This window comes from Octopus bimaculoides, chromosome 28, assembly GCF_046866305.1.
Source record: "Octopus bimaculoides isolate indiv1 chromosome 28, ASM4686630v1, whole genome shotgun sequence".
NCBI lineage: Eukaryota > Metazoa > Mollusca > Cephalopoda > Octopoda > Octopodidae > Octopus > Octopus bimaculoides.
In genome coordinates this window covers 2763233-2782981 of record NC_142955.1, presented here as the reverse complement: position 1 = coordinate 2782981, position 19749 = coordinate 2763233, and the positions used below count along the sequence as shown (strand labels likewise).

The window sequence follows — 19749 nt, the reverse complement described above, 5'->3', positions numbered from 1 at the left end:
AGCCCATGTTTCACTGCCATGTAGCATGGTTGTTCGTACGCATGCGTCATACAGTCTGCCTTTTACTCTGAGTGAGAGTCCCTTTGTCGCCAGCAGGGGTAAGAGCTCTCTAAACTTTGCCCAGGCTATTCTTATTCTAGCAGCTACACTTTCAGCGCACCCACCCCCACTACTAACTTGGTCGCCCAGATAGCGGAAGCTATCGACTACCTCTAGTTTTTCACCCTGGAATGAGATAGAAGTTGTTTCCTGTTTGTTTGCAGTCTTTATTGCACCTGAACATCTGCCACAAACAAAAACTAACTTGCTAGTTAACCTGCCTTTGATGTTGCTGCACCTCTTATGTGTCCATAGCTTGCACCGGGTACATCTTATAGAGTTACTACCTACTCCTTTTCTACATACTGAGCAGGGCCATCTACCTGAAGGGGTTTGTGTTTTATCTACCTTCCTACTTATTAGGATTTTGGTTTTAGCTAGGTTGACTCTAAGGCCCTTCAGTTCTAGACCTTGCTTCCACACCTGAAACTTCTCCTCTAGTTCTGATAGTGACTCCGCAATTAGGGCAAGGTCATCAGCATAGAGGAGCTCCCAGGGGCAACCTGTCTTGAACTCCTCTGTGATTGCCTGGAGGACTATGGTAAATAATAGGGGGCTGAGGACGGAACCTTGGTGGACCCCTACCTCTACCCGGAATTCATTGCTGTACTCATTTCCAACCCTCACCTTACTGGCCGCATCTCTGTACATGGCTCGCACAGCTCTCACTAGCCATTCTTCTATCCCAAGTTTCCTCATTGACCACCAGATAAGGGATCGGGGGACCCTGTCAAAGGCTTTCTCCATGTCAACGAAAGCCAGGTACAGAGGTTTATCCTTGGCTAGGTATTTCTCTTGCAACTGTCTCACTAGAAATAAGGCATCAGTAGTGCTTTTACCTGGCACGAACCCAAACTGCATCTCATCTAAATTGATTCGCTCCCTAATTAGTTGGGCTATGACCCTCTCTGTAACTTTCATAACCTGATCTAACAGCTTGATGCCTCTGTAATTATTTGTATCTAAAGCGTCCCCTTTACCTTTGTAGCAGTTGACTATGATGCTGCTACACCAGTCATAGGGTATGACTCCTTCGTGTATCACCTGGTTCGTAATACGGGTGACTAGGCTATAGCCAACACTGCCAGATATTTTGAGCATCTCTGCAGTGATTCCTGATGGGCCGGGGGCTTTCCCGGTCTTCATACTCTTAATTGCTTTATCTACCCTGGTACTATCAACTCGGATAGCTGGTCCCTCTATTGGGTCGACATAAGGCAGGCTCTCTTTCTCCCATTCATTCTCTTTATGTGTGTGTATACATACATACACATATGTCATCATCATCATTTACTCTTGTTTGTTGTTAATATACATACATGCACACACCAATGCACGTGTGTGTGTGTGTATGTCACTATTCTCAAATTAAATTGTCTTTTTTTGTGTGCATTTTATTTCATTTCTGTTTCATATTTCTCATGTTTAAAAGATATTTTCTTTTTGTTTTGTTTTCTTTTTGCTGTAAATTCTCCATCATATGTTGTTATCATTTTAAAACTTGTCCATTTGCTCTCTTAATTTTCTTGAATTTTGCATTTTATTTTTGTTAGCCTTTGCTTCATCTACTTTTGTTTTTCACTATATATTTCCTCTGCCAGTGTATACATACATACATATATATATATAATCATAAATATACAGGGATTAGCAGGAGCCTGCGTCTCCATAATCCCTGTATATTTATGATTATAAATGGTTTTACCGATAAAGGTTTTTTCATACTGAGCTACTCGGCAAAATTGTTAATTATTAATTTTATTACTAATTAACGATTCCCTGCCCTATATATTTTATACATATATATATATATATATATATATATATATATATATATATATATATATATATATATATAATATATATATATAATATATATATTGTTCTTTGTTGCCTCAACATTGAATTTTCCTTTTTTCACCCCAAACCTTTCGTTTTTGTTTCCCAATCCTCTTTTTCTCCATTATCAAATTTGCCATATTTCATTGTTTTGTGTCATTTTTCCCCTTGTTTATTTTCTTTCCTCGTTTATTTTCACCTTATTCTTCTTATTAAGTTTGCTGTTATTTTCAGTTCAACAACAAACATCTCAGGGTTATTTTTGGTTATATTTTTGTTTCTTTTCTTTTTCTTTTTCTTTTCTTCCACCAGCCCAGCCTTCCCCCCTTTCTCATTGTTTTCGGTTTCTTTGAAAAAAAGTTACAATGGCTAAAATTTCTTTCTTCAATCCCCACCGACTTCCTGCTGGCTTTCCCCTCCTCCTCCAACTTCACCTCCATCACTTCATTTTTATTTCCTTTTTTTTTTTTTTTTTTGCTTTGTTCTTCTTGGGTTTATTCTCTCCAAAATGTCACACATCACAGTTCTTCGATTATAAATCAAGACCTTATTGTTTATAATTATAATTATAGTTTTTATTTTATTATATATTTAAAAAATATAACCCAAAATATATAAAATTGTTATTATTTTTAATATTATCAATTATTAAATGGTTGCTTAAAAAAAATTAGAAATGCATAATTTGTAAAAATTATTATTTTTATTGTTCTTATTATTATCATTTTATTATTATTATTATTATTATTATTATTATTAAGGTGGTGAGCTGGCAAAACCGTTAGCGTGCTGGATAAAATGCTTAGTGGTATTTCGCTCATCGCTACACTGTGGGTTCAAATTCAGCCTTATTTTGGCACAAGGCCTGCAAATTCTCTGGGTGGGGAAGTCAATTACATTAACCCTGATTTGGACTGGTTCTCATTTTATCCATCTGGAAATGTTTGAAGACTAAGTCAACCTCAGCCATCATTTGAATTCAATGAGACATCTAAAGAAATGCCGTTAAGCATTTTGTCTAGAATAATAATAATAATTATCTGGGAAGATCACCACTTTGATAATAATAATAATAATAATAATAATAATAATAATGTGTGGCTGTGTGGTAAGAAGCCTGCTTCCCAACCATATGGTTCTGGGTTCAGTCCCACTGCATGACACCTTGGGCAAGTGTCTTCTACTATAACCTCAGGCCAACCAAGGCCTTGTCAGTGGATTTGATGAACGGAAACTGAAAGAAGCCCGTCGTATATATGTATATGTATATATATGTGTGTGTGTGCGTCTGTGTTTGTTCCCCTCACCAAAATTTGACAACCGATATTGGTGTGTTTATGTCCCCATAACTTAATGGTTCAGCAAAAGACACCTGACAGAATAAGTACTAGGCTTATAAAGAACAATTCCTGGGGTCAATTTGTTCAACTAAAGGCGGTGCTCCAGCATGGCCACAGTCAAATGACTGAAACACGTAAAAGAGTAACTCTTCCTACTGTAGCCACAAAGCCTGAAAATTTGAGGGGGCCTTGTTGATTATAATAGTAATAATTAAGGTTCCAAATTTAACCACAAGGCTAGCAATTTTGGGAGAGGGGGTGGTTAAGCCCGTTACATCAGCCCCACTACTCACTGGTGCTTATTTTATCAACCCTGAAGGGGTGAATGGCAAAGCCAACATCCATGTCATTTGAACTCGGAATATAAAAATCTGAAGAAATGCTTATAATTATTTTGTTTGGCATAGTAACGACTCTACTGGCTCGACACCCTAATAATTACAGTAATGACCCCTTTCTACATAAGGCACAAGGCCTGAAATTTTGAAGGGACTAGTTGATTGTCGTAATAATAAAAATAATAATCCTTTCTACTAAAGGCACAAGGCTTAACAGTTTTGCTTGAGGAGGGGTTAAGTTGATTAGATTGATCCCAGTACTCAAATGGTACTTAATTTATTGGCTCCGAAAGGATGAAAAGCAAAGCTGACCTCGGCAGAATTTGAACTCAGAACATAGACAAATGAAATGCAGCGAAGCATTTTGCCTGGTGTGCTAATGGTTCTGCTAGCTTGCCACCGGAAATAATAATGACAATAATAATAATAATTATTATTATTATTATTACTACTATTATTATTTAAAAGGCTTGGTTACGAGAAGCATTTCTCTTATTAAATTCTTTCACTTGTTTCAGTCATTTAACCGTGGCCATGCTGGAGCACCACCTTAAATTGTTTATAATTTAGGTATAGGACTAATAATTTTGAAGGGAAGGAGTCAGCCAATACTGTTACCTATCTTGCTGCCTCTCCATACTTAACTGGTACTTCATTTTATCGACTCTAGAGAGATGAGAGATGAAGTTGGCATCGATAGAATTTGAACCTAGAATGTTATGAAATGGAATTAGTACGACGTGGTATTCTATCTCGTGCTCTAAGTATTCTGCTAAATCAGTAATCGGACAACGATGCTGATGATGTTGATGATGAAAATAATCCATGTTATAAGCAATTACATGAGCCCCAGTTTGCTACTGGTACCTACTTGATTGCCCCCAGCAGAATTTGAACTTGGAGCATGAAGATGGGTAAAACGCTTCTCAGTATTTTGTTTGGCAGGCTAACGATTCTGCCGGCTCACTGCCTTAATAATAACGAAGATAATTATCTTTTCTACTATAAGCACAAGGCTTGAAATTTTGTGGCAGGAGAGAAGTACATTACATCGACCCCAGTTCGTAACTGGTCCGACCTCAGCGGAATTTGAACTCAGAATGTAAAGACAGATGAAATGCCACTAAGCAGTTTGCCGAGCATGCTAATGACTCTGCCAGCTCACCACCTTAATAATGATATTAATAATAATAATAATAATAATAATAATAATAATAATAATAATAATAATAATAATAAAAGTGGTTTCAAATTTTGTCACAAGGTTCCTAATTTATTGACCCTGAAAGGAATTAAAAAAAACAAACAAATATATTGGGCATATTTGAAGAGTTGTTGCTCTTTCATCATCACACCACATCCAAACCAATAATAATAATAATAACAATCCTTTCTTGTCTAGGCACAAGGCTTGAAATTTGGGAGGTTGGGGAGAGTCAGTTACATTGGACTCAGTACTTACCTGGTACTTATTTTATCGACCTTGAAAAGATGAAAAGCAAGGTGGAACTCGGTGGAATTTGAACTTGGAATGTAAGGACAGGTGAAATACCACTAAGCATTTATGTCTGGCGTGCTAACAATTCTGCCAGCTCACCACCTCAATATGATAATAATAATAATAATAATAATAATTAATAATGATAAACTAATAATAATAATAGGAAAATAGAAATAAAAATAAGAAATAAGTGGAAATTTTAACGGTGAGTGTGTTAAATTTTAAGGCGCAAAAAGAAAATGACTCTCCTCAGACACAACATAATAGTAATAAATTAGTAAAATATATAAAAATTAAAAAAACCTACTAACATCAACCTTGAACCCAGTGTGTGGGGAGGGAGGTACAAAAAAATGTCAAGATAACCCCCCCCTGATTATTTGTGGCCTCCTTCTCCTCCCCTCCCCCATACTTTTTAACCAACCGAAACCTGCTTTCTTTTCTCTCAGTGACTGGCCTATTGCTGACCAGCGTGCTGACCGGGTCAGCTAGTGCACCTGACCTAGTGACCGCTTATCGAGTGCAAAATGAAGAGGGTAGGTCGTTATTTATCCGCAAAAATTTTAAAAAAATTTTAAAAACTGTTTGTGTGTCCCACGTCCCCCACACCTTGTCCTGCTGCTCTCTCTTTCTCTCTCTCTCTCCCTCTCTCTCTCTCTCCCTCTCTCTCTCTCTCTCTCTCTCTCTCTCTCTCTCTTTCCTCTTTCCTCCCTCGGCCTCCCTTCTTCTGCTGTGTTTGATTGCTCTTGTTCATCCTTCCTGAAGAAGTTGTCTACATGTACCCACCACTGCCACCAACACTCCACCACTCTCCTGCTTGCTTTTCCCCCCCTCTTCCTCTGCTTTTCACTGCTTTCTCTTCCTCTTTTTCTTGAGAAATAAAAAATACAGAAAAAAATCCCAGCTACAACCTTTTTGTATGTTCCCTGCCCGATCTACCCCCTTGTTTTTTTGTTCTCAGTCTTCCCTTCTTTCTTCCAGCTCCCTCCAACTTCTACTACTGCTTTTCACTGTTCTCCTACTCTGTCTGCTCCTCCTGCCTTTCTTTCAGCTTCCCTTTACCACTGTTTGTCACACTGCTACTACTTCTCACTGCCACTACCACCACTGCCACAGTATTTGTTATTCACCCTCACGCTTGTTCCATTTCATACATAATTCCTCTTAGCAAATGAAACATGTGTAATGGAGAATAAATAATACCAAAGATTTTTTCCACTTCCTATATATATATATATATATATATATATATATATATATATATATACATATATATACATCTATATATATATATATATATATATATATACTTATATTTGTTTCAGTCATTTGACTGCAGCCATACTGGAGCACCACTTTAAAGGGTCTTTAGTCAAAGAACTTATTCTTTGTAAGCCTAGTACTTATTCTAATGGTCTCCTTTGCCAAACTGCTAAGTTAAGGAGACATAAACACACCAGCACCTGTTGTCATGTGATGGCAACAGTGGGGTGGATACACACACACAAATATATATATATATATATAGATAGATAGATAGATAGATAGATAGATAGATATTATGAGCTTCTTGCCATTGTTTCTGTGGGGCTCAATGCTCAGAAGGTGCCTTTTATGTGCCACTAACATGGGTGCCAGTTTTGTGACACTGGCATCAGAGCCATGACTACTATTTCATAGTTTACCTGTTCTCAGAATATTGTCCCAAATAGTGATATTGTGTTTGTTGTGATGTTTCCTGCCCATCAAATCATCTGCTGGCTTTGCACCTTCGAAAGTGTGTAAAATAAGAGACCTCACATTCCTCACTCTCACTTGAAAAGGTAAAAAAAAAAAACAGAAGAAGCAAAAAACAGTTAAAAAATTTTTTTTTTATGGTATTAATAACTGAAAATGCATCTGGCTGCAAGCTGTTAAATTATACTTCATCTAAGCCATGCTGACATGAGAAAATAGATGTAAAAAATGAACAAATGAACACACACACAGACACGAATGTATATATATCAGTGGGTTTCAACTGGGGTTCATATAAGATTTTTTTTTTATGGTCTCTGCAGCCATAAAAGTCAATTAGACGACCCACAGTAGCATTTTAGGGAGCCAAGAAAAAAAATTTCGCTTCAGGCATATTTGTTGCAAGAAACAACTGACTTTCTTTCTCTACTGCTTAACACAATTCGTTTGCAGTCACTGAAATTTGTTCTCTTAGGGGGACGCTGTTGCAGATTTAGGCATGAGGCTGTGTGAGACAAAAAACACAAAACAGGAATTTTGAAGAGCAATGTCTGTAGGTGCCAGACATGGCTGTCTGTTGAGGAACAGACAGCTTCCCAGCCACATGATTGCAGGTCCTCTCTCTCTCTCTCTCTCTCTCAAGCTCTCACTAAGTGTGCTGTTCCTGCTCTGTATTGAACCAACCATGGGCTGAGATAATGGTTTGTGGTGGTGGCGGCAGTGTGGTAGGGGTGGTGTGGAGGAGCATGTTTCAATGTTTCGGTTTTGTTTTCAGGTTTGATATAAGATGTGCATGGGTCTTTTCTTTCCACCTTCCATATATCTGTGTTTAAATATAGTTTATATTTGTGTGTGTGTGTTTGTGTGTATGCATATATATATATATATATATATATATATGTGTGTGTGTGTGTGTGTGTATTTGTATGTGTGTATATATATATATATGCATATGTGTATGTATGTGTATATATATATATATATATATGCATATGTGTGTGTGTGTAGCTAATGTGTTGTTTTGTGATGGTAAAATCAGCAAAAAAGTACTCCATCTGGTGAGAGATTCATATTATTTAATAGACAATCCATGTTTTTATGTGCTACTAATGGTTTCTTGTGCTGGGGAGATACCAAACAACGTTTTGTAACACATCTGACATCTTGGCGCAGTCATCAGGCATGACCCATGAAGATGATAATATCTTGTAATTAATTGGAGGGTCGTTAATGACAAAGTTATTTCATTAAATTCTTCCTTGTTTTCAAAATGGAAGCAAAGACCATGTTTCAAGAAATTAATCATCAAACTACTTTTCCTTCAAAGTTTTGCTATGTATGAGAAATAGTTCTGATTAGTTCCCCCCCCCCCCCCACCTCTGCTGGCTTTGGTGAAAGGTATGTTTTAGTGGAATTGTCTGTAAGGTTTAACCCTTCAGCATTTAAACCAGTCATACCTGGCTCAAATGTTCTACTTGTTTTACGTTCAAACTGGCCGCATCTGACCTCTTGCACGCATCTTACACAGTAGGAGTGGCTGTGTGGCAAGTAGCTTGCTTACCAACCACATGGTTCCGGGTTCAGTCCCGCTGCATGACACTTTGGGCAAGTGTCTTCTACTATAGCCTCAGGCCGACCAAAGCCGTGTGAGTGGATTTGGTAGATGGAAACTGAAAGAAGCCCGTCATATATATATATATATGTGTGTGTGTGTGTGTATGTGTATGTGTTTGTGTGTCTGTTTGTCCCCCCAACATCGCTTGACAACCGATAGAATAAGTCCTGGGGTCGATTAGCTCAACTAAAAGGCGGTGCTCCAGCATGGCCGCAGTCAAATGACTGTAACAAGTAAAAGAGTAATCATGTCATTGAAATCTCTCACAGAGTAATGCAAGATTTATTCAAAACAATGTGAATAGATAAGCATTAACATTTGACAGAGAAATCTGATTGCTAAAGGTCTTGAGTATTATTTTATTTCTAACTTTTGGCACTGGCCATATCTGGCTCAATTATTCTACTCCCTTTATGCTCAGACTGGCTACATTTGGCCACACACATTTCCCCTACAATGTCATTCTAAACTTATACAATCACATCTGCATGATTGATTCAGAACAATGTGAACAAATAAGCATCACGTTTGACATCATCATCATCATCATTGTCGTTTAACGTCCGCTTTCCATGCTAGCATGGGTTGGACGATTTGACTGAGGACTGATGAAACCAGAAGGCTACACCAGGCTCCAATCTGATTTGGCAGAGTTTCTACAGCTGGATGCCCTTCCTAACGCCAACCACTCAGAGAGTGTAGTGGGTGGTTTTACATGCCACCGGCTTGCCAGAATAATATAAATGTTAAAGGGTTAAAGACAAGTGTCGTCCTCTCTGGCCAAGCTCTCATCCACTTCTATGAGGGTAACTTGAAGAGAATGTGGATGGTAGAGAATAAGGTGCAGCTGACGCCCGCATTGTGGGTGTGTTTAGCAAAAGAAATGTTTTCCATGAAAGACTGGAAATGAACCATTTCTCTTGTATGACTGTGGTGCTTGTTTCTGACTAGACAAGAGTAAAGATACCTTTCATTCATGAAATGACCATGGGATTGCACCTAGAATGTTCCCCTCTGAGGCACAAGTCTAGGCAAGGTTGTTTATGGAAGACCAGCAGTCGCCCATGCATACCAGCCTCCCCTCTCCATGCCACTGATGTTATCCAAGGGAAAGGCAAAGGGGCCGATACAGCTTGGCACCAGTGATGTCATAACTCCTTTCTACAGATGAGCGAACTTGCGCAACATGAAATAAAGTGTCTTGCTCAAGAACACTATGTCATGATTGTGAGCCTGGCACTCTAACCACTGAACCATGCACCTTCACAATGTCTGGACACAAACATATACATCCTCACATGAGCCCCTTTCAATTTTCATCTACCAAATCCTTTCACAAAGCTTTGGTCCACCCTGAGCTTTAGCAGAAGGCACTGCCCAAGGTGCTACGCAGTGGAACCGATCCCAAGAGCACATGGTTGGAAAATTGGTTTCTTAACCACACAGCCATGTCTGCCCCCTATGTAGTGGAAGCAGCAAGACCAACAGGACTTGATTGGGTCTTCTTTGAGTATGCTTTTCTTTTTATGTAGCAAGAGAGGAGAGCCAAGCCCTTTTTTTTTTGTGTGGAGTGGGGCAGATCCCTGATTTACCCAAAATGGTCTTCCCCACTTTTGTTAGAGAAGTTTTTCTTTTTCTTATTGGGTTTTTTATTTTTCTGTTTTACTTTTTTCGGTTATGCTCGTTTGGTTCAATGGAAACCCAAACTGTTCCCATCCCCTACTGTCATGTTGTGTGTGTGTTTCTCTTTCATGCTTTCTATTGTCCTCCATTGTATTGGGGCCCTGTTGGCCAATGAAAGAAACAACAATTACCATTGTTGTTGTTATTAATATTGATAATTATTAATTATGGCCTTGGCCCAAAATTTGAAACTGTCATTGTTGTTGTTTTATTATTATTATTATTATGGTTCAGTAGTTTTATTTTTATAACGTGCTTTCACTTCACTACCGAGCGCAGCTCTGTGTGCCTTGGGTATGTGCTGTGGTTTGCTGTGGTGCTCTTATGGTTACTGTATTGAAAGTGTTTTGCGTAGGATGTGTGCAATGCCCAGTAGTGCAATTTTCTGTATGTTATATATATTTGTAAGTCCTGGTGTTTTTGTTATGTATTTGTCTGAATATTTTTTTTTTTTATTATTATTATTATTATTATTATTATTATTATTATTATTATTAGTTTGTATAATTATGAGTTGTTATTGTTGTTTTGATAATTCATAACTGCATATTTGACATTGCGGTCATCTTGCATGTTGTTGCATTCGATGTTTTTGTTTTTTTGTTTTGTTTTCCATCGTTTTGAATCTTAATAACCAACAGATTCACACACACACACACACAGAGTATATATTTACATAGGTAAGTGTGTGCGTGTGTGTGTCTACCTCCAGCTCTTTCCATACCTTTTTATTGCTTTCGTTTCTATTTACTTTGGCACCCGATGTGCTGAATTCCAAAGATGACAGCATTTTTAACGTTCTTTCACTATTTTCAATCGATCAGTCAACATGTTGAGTAAACAGAACTACGAATGCACCCAAAATTTTTATCAGAAACGACTGTAAGTCTGTGGTGCACCGATAAATGAATCCTCTTATTTATGACCTTTTTGTTTTTGTATATCACTCTGTGACAACTTACCATATTTAAGTTGGTTTTGTAAGTAAGGATTTACAAATTCAACTGGAAACAGACTTCCACTTCAGATCTCCCGTTTGGATTTACCTATAGTTCTATAGCGATCAGAAAAGCATTTGTTAGCCTGGTGTATTTGTATTTTCTCCAGATTGATATCCTTGTGTAACATGATTTTTGTCCTTAGGTTGCAGTTGTTACTTCTTATTTTCTTGCCCTTTGAAAGTATGAAAAATGGCGAATATTTCCTTCAAACTTTGCTTTTGTTACAGTAATTATTCAAACCCTCCAAAGAATCCTTCTCAACACATGGCTATTGTGTTCCCCAAATATTCCTGCTCGTCATCAGAGATGCACATATTGTCAAGCATTAAGGGATATGCTCAAGTGGTTAAAGTCAAGCTGCTGACAAACAAAATTGTGGTATTGAGCAGAATATTTGCTCTAACAATATTTCTGCTTTGGCAATTCGGCCCTTAATCTGTCTGAAATGTAATGGAAAATAAATCAGTTTGAGAACATTGATGTCCGGGTGACAAAAGCAAAATGTGAAGAGAAGAGTAGTCATTTCCTTTCATTTCTAGATAGAAGCAAATAGAAAATAACATTTTTTGATGACCAACAAATATAAAAATATAAATTAAAATTTTGCTACAGAGTGCAACCTCTTATTTATAGCTCCTTATTCTGATATATATATATATATATATATATATATATATATATATATATATATATATATATATATATATATATATATACTAGCAGAAATACCCGGCTTTGCCCGGGTTAAAGAGAATAATGAAATCTAAAAACGCTGTCTAGACTACGCAACCCTCAACTGTTAGTAGCTACGATACCATATTTCTACATTAATAACTCTCCAATCCATGCCAGCATGGAACATAGACATTAAGTGGAATGCCAGTCTCTCATCTAGGAGGGCCTTGAAATCAATGTTACCAACTGGGGACTATGTGTGTCGTAGTGATAATAAAAAGACCCAAAGGAGGTCTGCAACGAAATAATTTTACTCAACACTTTGCAAGTGAATCAGTGGAGGCAAAGATGCGTCTCATTTACTTGACAATTTATGCACCACATTGCAGAAATCCCAATGTAAGTATATCTGAAAGGGTAGTCTTACACCGTTGTACCGTTGAATTACAAATAATGCTCATCTGTTATGTTCGGGTTAAAATTTCATCAACATCAAAAATATATGAATTTTCATGGGAGTTATGGCCGTTATACATCTATATATATAAAAATGAGAATGTGTGTCTGTCTGCCTGTCTGTCTGTCTGTCTGTGTGTTTCCCTAAAACTCGAGAACTACACAACCAATTTCATTCAAATTTTACACATGTCTTACTTAGGGTTCCGGTTGTGTTTTACTCAAAAAAATTTTTTAACTTCTTGCATAGTTCGAGCCCACAGCAACATCATATCTCCTCCACTATTTAAGTATTACGTGTCAAAAGTGAAACAAAAACACTCATGTCAAATACTTTCACTCTAAAAATGAAACTATTCCACTAACTGAAACAATCACATTTCGATACTGTAATGACAGATACTTTCACTTTAATGGTGTGTGTATGTATATATATATATATATATATATATATATACAGAGAGAGAGAGAGAAAGAGAGAGAGAGATGTATATGTATACATATACATGTATATGTACACGTATATGTATAGATATATATATAGATATAGATCTATATGCATACATGTATATGTATATATATAGGTGTACATCTAATATGTACACATATATAAAAGCATACAGATATCTATACATATATACACCCATACACACACACATATATATGCACACAAACACACACATTAGTCATTTGTTTTCTTATCCAAAACTACGTCAAGAGTATTGAATGGATCTTTAAGAAATTTGGAAATTATATTCTATGCATAATGGCCATAACCCCCATGAAAATTCATATATTTTTGATGTTGATGAAATTTTAACCATACAGATTACACACAAATAAAGTAATATTTCTAAAATTTTTTCTTCTTAGAAGTTACAAAGACCCCTTCATGGAGACTTCACACCCACAATTTAGTCATTTTTCCTAAGCAAAGACGAATACAGTTGTACCATTGGTAGCTATAGGGTCACCCGAACATAACAGATGAGCATTATTTGTAATTCAACGGTACAACAGTGTAAGACTATCCTTTCAGATATACTTACATTGTGATTTCTGCAATGTGGTGCATAAATTGTCAAGTAAATAAGTAACTGAAACAATCACATTTCGATACTGTAATGACAGATACTTTCAGAAAGAGAGAAAGAGATGTATATGTATACATATACATGTATATGTACACGTATATGCATAGATATATATATATATAGATATAGATCTATATGCATACATGTATATGTATACACATGTGTAGATGTGTATATATATATAGATGTACATAGGAGTGGCTGTGTGGTAAGTAGCTTGCTTACCAACCACATGGTTCCGGTTTCAGTCCCACTGCGTGGCACCTTGGGCAAGTGTCTTCTACTGTAGCCTCGGGCCGATCAAAGCCTTGTGAGTGGATTTGGTAGATGGAAACTGAAAGAAGCCCGTCGTATATATGTATATATATATATATGTGTGTGTATGTTTGTGTGTCTGTGTTTGTCCCCCCAACATCGCTTGACAACCGATGCTGGTGTGTTTACGTCCCCGTAACTTAGCGGTTCGGCAAAAGAGACCGATAGAATAAGTCTAGGCTTACAAAAGAATAAGTCCTGGGGTCGATTTGCTCGACTAAAGGTGGTGCTCCAGCATGGCCGCAGTCAAATGACTGAAACAAGTAAAAGAGTAAAAGAGTATATATACATATATATACATGCATACAGATATCTATACATATATACACCCATCACACACAAACACATGCACACAAACACACACATTAGTCATTTGTTTTCTTATCCAAAACTACGTCAAAAGTACTGAACGGATCTTTATGAAATTTGGAAATTATATTCTATGTATAACGGCCATAACTCCCATGAAAATTCATATATTTTTGATGTTGATGAAATTTTAACCCGAACATAACAGATGAGCATTATTTGTAATTCAACTGTACAACAGTGTAAGACTACCCTTTCAGATATACTTACATTGGGATTTCTGCAATGTGGTGCATAAATTGTCAAGTAAATGAGACGCATCTTTGCCTCCACTGATTCACTTGCAAAGTGTTGAGTAAAATTATTTCGTTGCAGACCTCCTTTGGGTCTTTTTATTATCACTGCGACACACATAGTCCCCAGTTGGTAACATTGATTTCAAGGCCCTCATAGATGAGAGACTGGCATTCCACTTAATGTCTATGTTCCATGCTGGCATGGATTGGAGAGTTATTAATGTAGAAATATGGTATCGTAGCTACTAACAGTTGAGGGTTGCGTAGTCTAGACGGCGTTTTTAGATTTCATTATTCTCTTTAACCCGGGCAAAGCCGGGTATTTCTGCTAGTAGAATATAATTTCTAAATTTCATAAAGATCCGTTCAGTACTTTTGACGTAGTTTTGGATAAGAAAACAAATGACTAATGTGTGTGTTTGTGTGTGATGGGTGTATATATGTATAGATATCTGTATGCATGTATATATGTGTAGATATTACATGTACATCTATATATATACATCTACAAATGTGTATACATATACATATATGCATATAGATCTATATATATATATATATATATATCTATGCATATACGTGTACATATACATGTATATGTATACATATACATCTCTTTCTCTCATCGAAATGTGATTGTTTCAGTTAGTAGAATAGTTTCATTTTTAAAGTGAAAGTATTTGACATGAGTGTTTTTGTTTCACTTTTGACACGTAATACTTAAATAGTGGAGGAGATATTATGTTGCCGTGGGCTCGAACTCTGCAAGAAGTAAAAAATTTTTTTTGACTAAAACACAACTGGAACCATAAGTAAGGCATCTGTAAAATTTGAATGAAATTGGTTGTGTAGTTCTCGAGTTTTAGGGATTCACAGACAGACACACATTCTCATTTTTATATATATAGATAACAATATATTTTAAATTAACTACCAACAAAAATAATTGGTAAGCTAACTTAAAAAATCATCACCAAAATAGCAGAAAAAAACGACAGTGAAGGTATGCAGACTCTTCAAGAATCAATCCTTTTGGTTATATTAATAATAATGAAGGAGTTACGACGCAAAAACGTATAAATTCAAAAGAACATATTTATCTTCTTCAATATATATTTCAGTATAAAGAATTCATTAAGATGCTTAAATCAAAATTTCTTTACACATCATTCAGGAACAGATATAACAGAAAAAATACACTCCGTTTAAAAACACAAACCGTTCATGGCGAAAAAATTTGACAATTACAAAAAACGAACAAAATTTATATATATATATATATACACATATATATATAGATATATATAAATATATATATATGTATATATACATATATATACATACATACATATATATATATATATATATATATATATATATATATATATATATATATATATATATATATATATATATATACATACATATATATATATGCATACATATATACATACATACATATATACATACATATATATACATACATACATATATATATATATATATATATATATATATACACACACACACATATATATATGTATATATGTGTGTGTGTGTATGTATATATATGTATGTATATATATATATATATATATATATATATATATATATATATGTGTATGTATATATATATGTATGTATATGTATGTATATATATATGTATGTATATGTATGTATATATATATGTATGTATATGTATGTATATATATATGTATATATATGTATATATATATATATATATATATATATATATATTTATATATATTAGGTGTTTATTCCACCATTAATCAGCTGCATCCTTCCTCGGTTTCTTTGCAGGTATTGAAGGTTACACGATGGTGCCATCAGTACGAGCCCTGGAGACGCTACACAATGCCCTTACACTCAGTGATGTCAATAGTTTTTTGAAGAAAGCCATGTCAATAGGGTTCAACACCCCAGCTTCGTCGCCGCCCAACGAAGCATCCCTGTCATCTTCCCAGAGGCCTTCAATCGCACCCTTGGGTGTCCTACACAAAGGTAAGGGTCAGTTTTGTGTTTGGTTTATTTGACTGAACAAAAAAAAGAAAACAAGAACACAAGTCTTTGATACATATGGGCGGCTTATTTTACCCGGGTACTTGCTGTTGAAAGAGGGCTTACTCTGTAGGTGTGTGTGTGTGTGTGTTTCTATGTATGTATGTGTGTATAAATGTATATTCACCAATTCAGTGCTGAGCACTCATTCTTACTGTTCAACATTTACGTATATGTCTATACACACACATACATATGCATTGATATATGTATATATACACACATACATATATATGCATTGAAATTTAAAATTTAATAATAAGGGTAGAAATTGATATTAATCAATTAGAACCAGTGGTCTAGCATATTAAAAAAAATCCGAAGATTAAAATTATATTACAAACAAAAATAAGAGGAAAGGAGTGGACTCCTATATGCTAGAAATAGATGCCAAATCATCTAACCATGAAGAATATGTTCTCAGTAAAAATTTCAGCGACATAACAGACTGTAAAAGGGCAAAAACAAATGAAAAAATACTAAATAAAAAAAAAACGATTAACCTACGTACCATGGTTTCATCTGTTAATATTTACATAAGTAAATATCTGCAGGATCATCAGCGTAGTCTGTCGATTTATAAAATATAATTTCCAGAACTAGACACTGGACGTCCACCCGAAAGGGAGCACGTGTAGAGTTCTACAAATTCTGCTGGTCATTCCTCTTATTTTTATATATGCATTGATATATAGATATATATGCATTGATATATAGTGTACATCAGGTGTTGAAGTAATCACATATCAGTGTGAGATAAAGGGCTCTACTCAAAAAGTAAAAACAAAAAACACCATGTATCATTCAGTCCAGGAATTGAAACCACAATCTTAGCGCGCGTGTGTGCAGCAGTCTCCCCACTGGACCACACACACATTAGAATAATGCAAGCAGTGTGAAGCATCGTCTGATATACGCATGTACATCATCATCATCATCATCATCGTTAAACGTCCGCTTTCCATGCTAGCATGGGTTGGACGATTTGACTGAGGATTGGTGAAACCGGATGGCTGCACCAGGCTCCAATCTGATCTGGCAGAGTTTCTACAGCTGGATGCCCTTCCTAATGCCAACCGCTCCAAGAGTGTAGTGGGTGCTTTTATGTGCCACCAGCACAAGAGCCAGTCCAGGGGCACTGGCAACGATCTCGCTCAAAAATCCTACGAAGGCCAGTCAGGCGGTACTGGCAACGGCCACGCTCAAAATGGTGTATTTTATGTGCCACCCGCACAAGAGCCAGTCCATGGGCACTGGCAACGATCTCGCTCAAAATCCTACGAAGGCCAGTCAGGCGGTACTGGCAACGGCCACGCTCAAAATGGTGTATTTTATGTGCCACCCGCACAAGAGCCAGTCCAGGGGCACTGGCAACGATCTCGCTCAAAAATCCTACGAAGGCCAGTCAGGCGGTACTGGCAACGGCCACGCTCAAAATGGTGTATTTTATGTGCCACCCGCACAAGAGCCAGTCCATGGGCACTGGCAACGATCTCGCTCAAAAATCCTACGAAGGCCAGTCAGGCGGTACTGGCAACGGCCACGCTCAAAATGGTGTATTTTATGTGCCACCCGCACAAGAGCCAGTCCATGGGCACTGGCAACGATCTCGCTCAAAAATCCTACGAAGGCCAGTCAGGCGGTACTGGCAACGGCCACGCTCAAAATGGTGTATTTTATGTGCCACCCGCACAAGAGCCAGTCCATGGGCACTGGCAACGATCTCGCTCAAAAATCCTACGAAGGCCAGTCAGGCGGTACTGGCAACGGCCACGCTCAAAATGGTGTATTTTATGTGCCACCCGCACAAGAGCCAGTCCATGGGCACTGGCAACGATCTCGCTCAAAAATCCTACGAAGGCCAGTCAGGCGGTACTGGCAACGGCCACGCTCAAAATGGTGTATTTTATGTGCCACCCGCACAAGAGCCAGTCCAGGGGCACTGGCAACGATCTCGCTCAAAAATCCTACGAAGGCCAGTCAGGCGGTACTGGCAACGGCCACGCTCAAAATGGTGTATTTTATGTGCCACCCGCACAAGAGCCAGTCCAGGGGCACTGGCAACGATCTCGCTCAAAAATCCTACGAAGGCCAGTCAGGCGGTACTGGCAACGGCCACGCTCAAAATGGTGTATTTTATGTGCCACCCGCACAAGAGCCAGTCCATGGGCACTGGCAACGATCTCGCTCAAAAATCCTACGAAGGCCAGTCAGGCGGTACTGGCAACGGCCACGCTCAAAATGGTGTATTTTATGTGCCACCCGCACAAGAGCCAGTCCATGGGCACTGGCAACGATCTCGCTCAAAAATCCTACGAAGGCCAGTCAGGCGGTACTGGCAACGGCCACGCTCAAAATGGTGTATTTTATGTGCCACCCGCACAAGAGCCAGTCCAGGGGCACTGGCAACGATCTCGCTCAAAAATCCTACGAAGGCCAGTCAGGCGGTACTGGCAACGGCCACGCTCAAAATGGTGTATTTTATGTGCCACCCGCACAAGAGCCAGTCCAGGGGCACTGGCAACGATCTCGCTCAAAAATCCTACGAAGGCCAGTCAGGCGGTACTGGCAACGGCCACGCTCAAAATGGTGTATTTTATGTGCCACCCGCACAAGAGCCAGTCCATGGGCACTGGCAACGATCTCGCTCAAAATCCTACGAAGGCCAGTCAGGCGGTACTGGCAACGGCCACGCTCAAAATGGTGTATTTTATGTGCCACCCGCACAAGAGCCAGTCCATGGGCACTGGCAACGATCTCGCTCAAAAATCCTACGAAGGCCAGTCAGGCGGTACTGGCAACGGCCACGCTCAAAATGGTGTATTTTATGTGCCACCCGCACAAGAGCCAGTCCAGGGGCACTGGCAACGATCTCGCTCAAAAATCCTACGAAGGCCAGTCAGGCGGTACTGGCAACGGCCACGCTCAAAATGGTGTATTTTATGTGCCACCCGCACAAGAGCCAGTCCAGGGGCACTGGCAACGATCTCGCTCAAAAATCCTACGAAGGCCAGTCAGGCGGTACTGGCAACGGCCACGCTCAAAATGGTGTATTTTATGTGCCACCCGCACAAGAGCCAGTCCAGGGGCACTGGCAACGATCTCGCTCAAAAATCCTACGAAGGCCAGTCAGGCGGTACTGGCAACGGCCACGCTCAAAATGGTGTATTTTATGTGACACCCGCACAAGAGCCAGTCCAGGGGCACTGGCAACGATCTCGCTCAAAAATCCTACGAAGGCCAGTCAGGCGGTACTGGCAACGGCCACGCTCAAAATGGTGTATTTTATGTGCCACCCGCACAAGAGCCAGTCCAGGGGCACTGGCAACGATCTCGCTCGAAAATCCTACGAATGCCAGTCAGGCGGTACTG

At 38.2% G+C, this 19749-nt stretch overlaps 1 protein-coding gene across 23 annotated transcripts in view; it reads left to right on the top strand.

Moving 5' to 3' along the window:
• LOC106875122 (inositol hexakisphosphate and diphosphoinositol-pentakisphosphate kinase 2) overlaps positions 1-19749 on the top strand; it is a 139959-nt gene that overhangs the window by 118834 nt on the left and 1376 nt on the right. For 18 of the 23 annotated variants that reach the window (XM_089344104.1, XM_089344086.1, XM_089344102.1 and 15 more), the window contains 2 exons: positions 5567-5653; positions 16120-16320. In XM_089344104.1, coding sequence (XP_089200230.1) covers positions 5567-5653; positions 16120-16320 — 288 coding nt within the window. The remainder of the gene's footprint in view (positions 1-5566; positions 5654-16119; positions 16321-19749) is intronic. The other 5 variants (XM_089344107.1, XM_089344106.1, XM_089344105.1 and 2 more) reach the window with 1 other exon arrangement.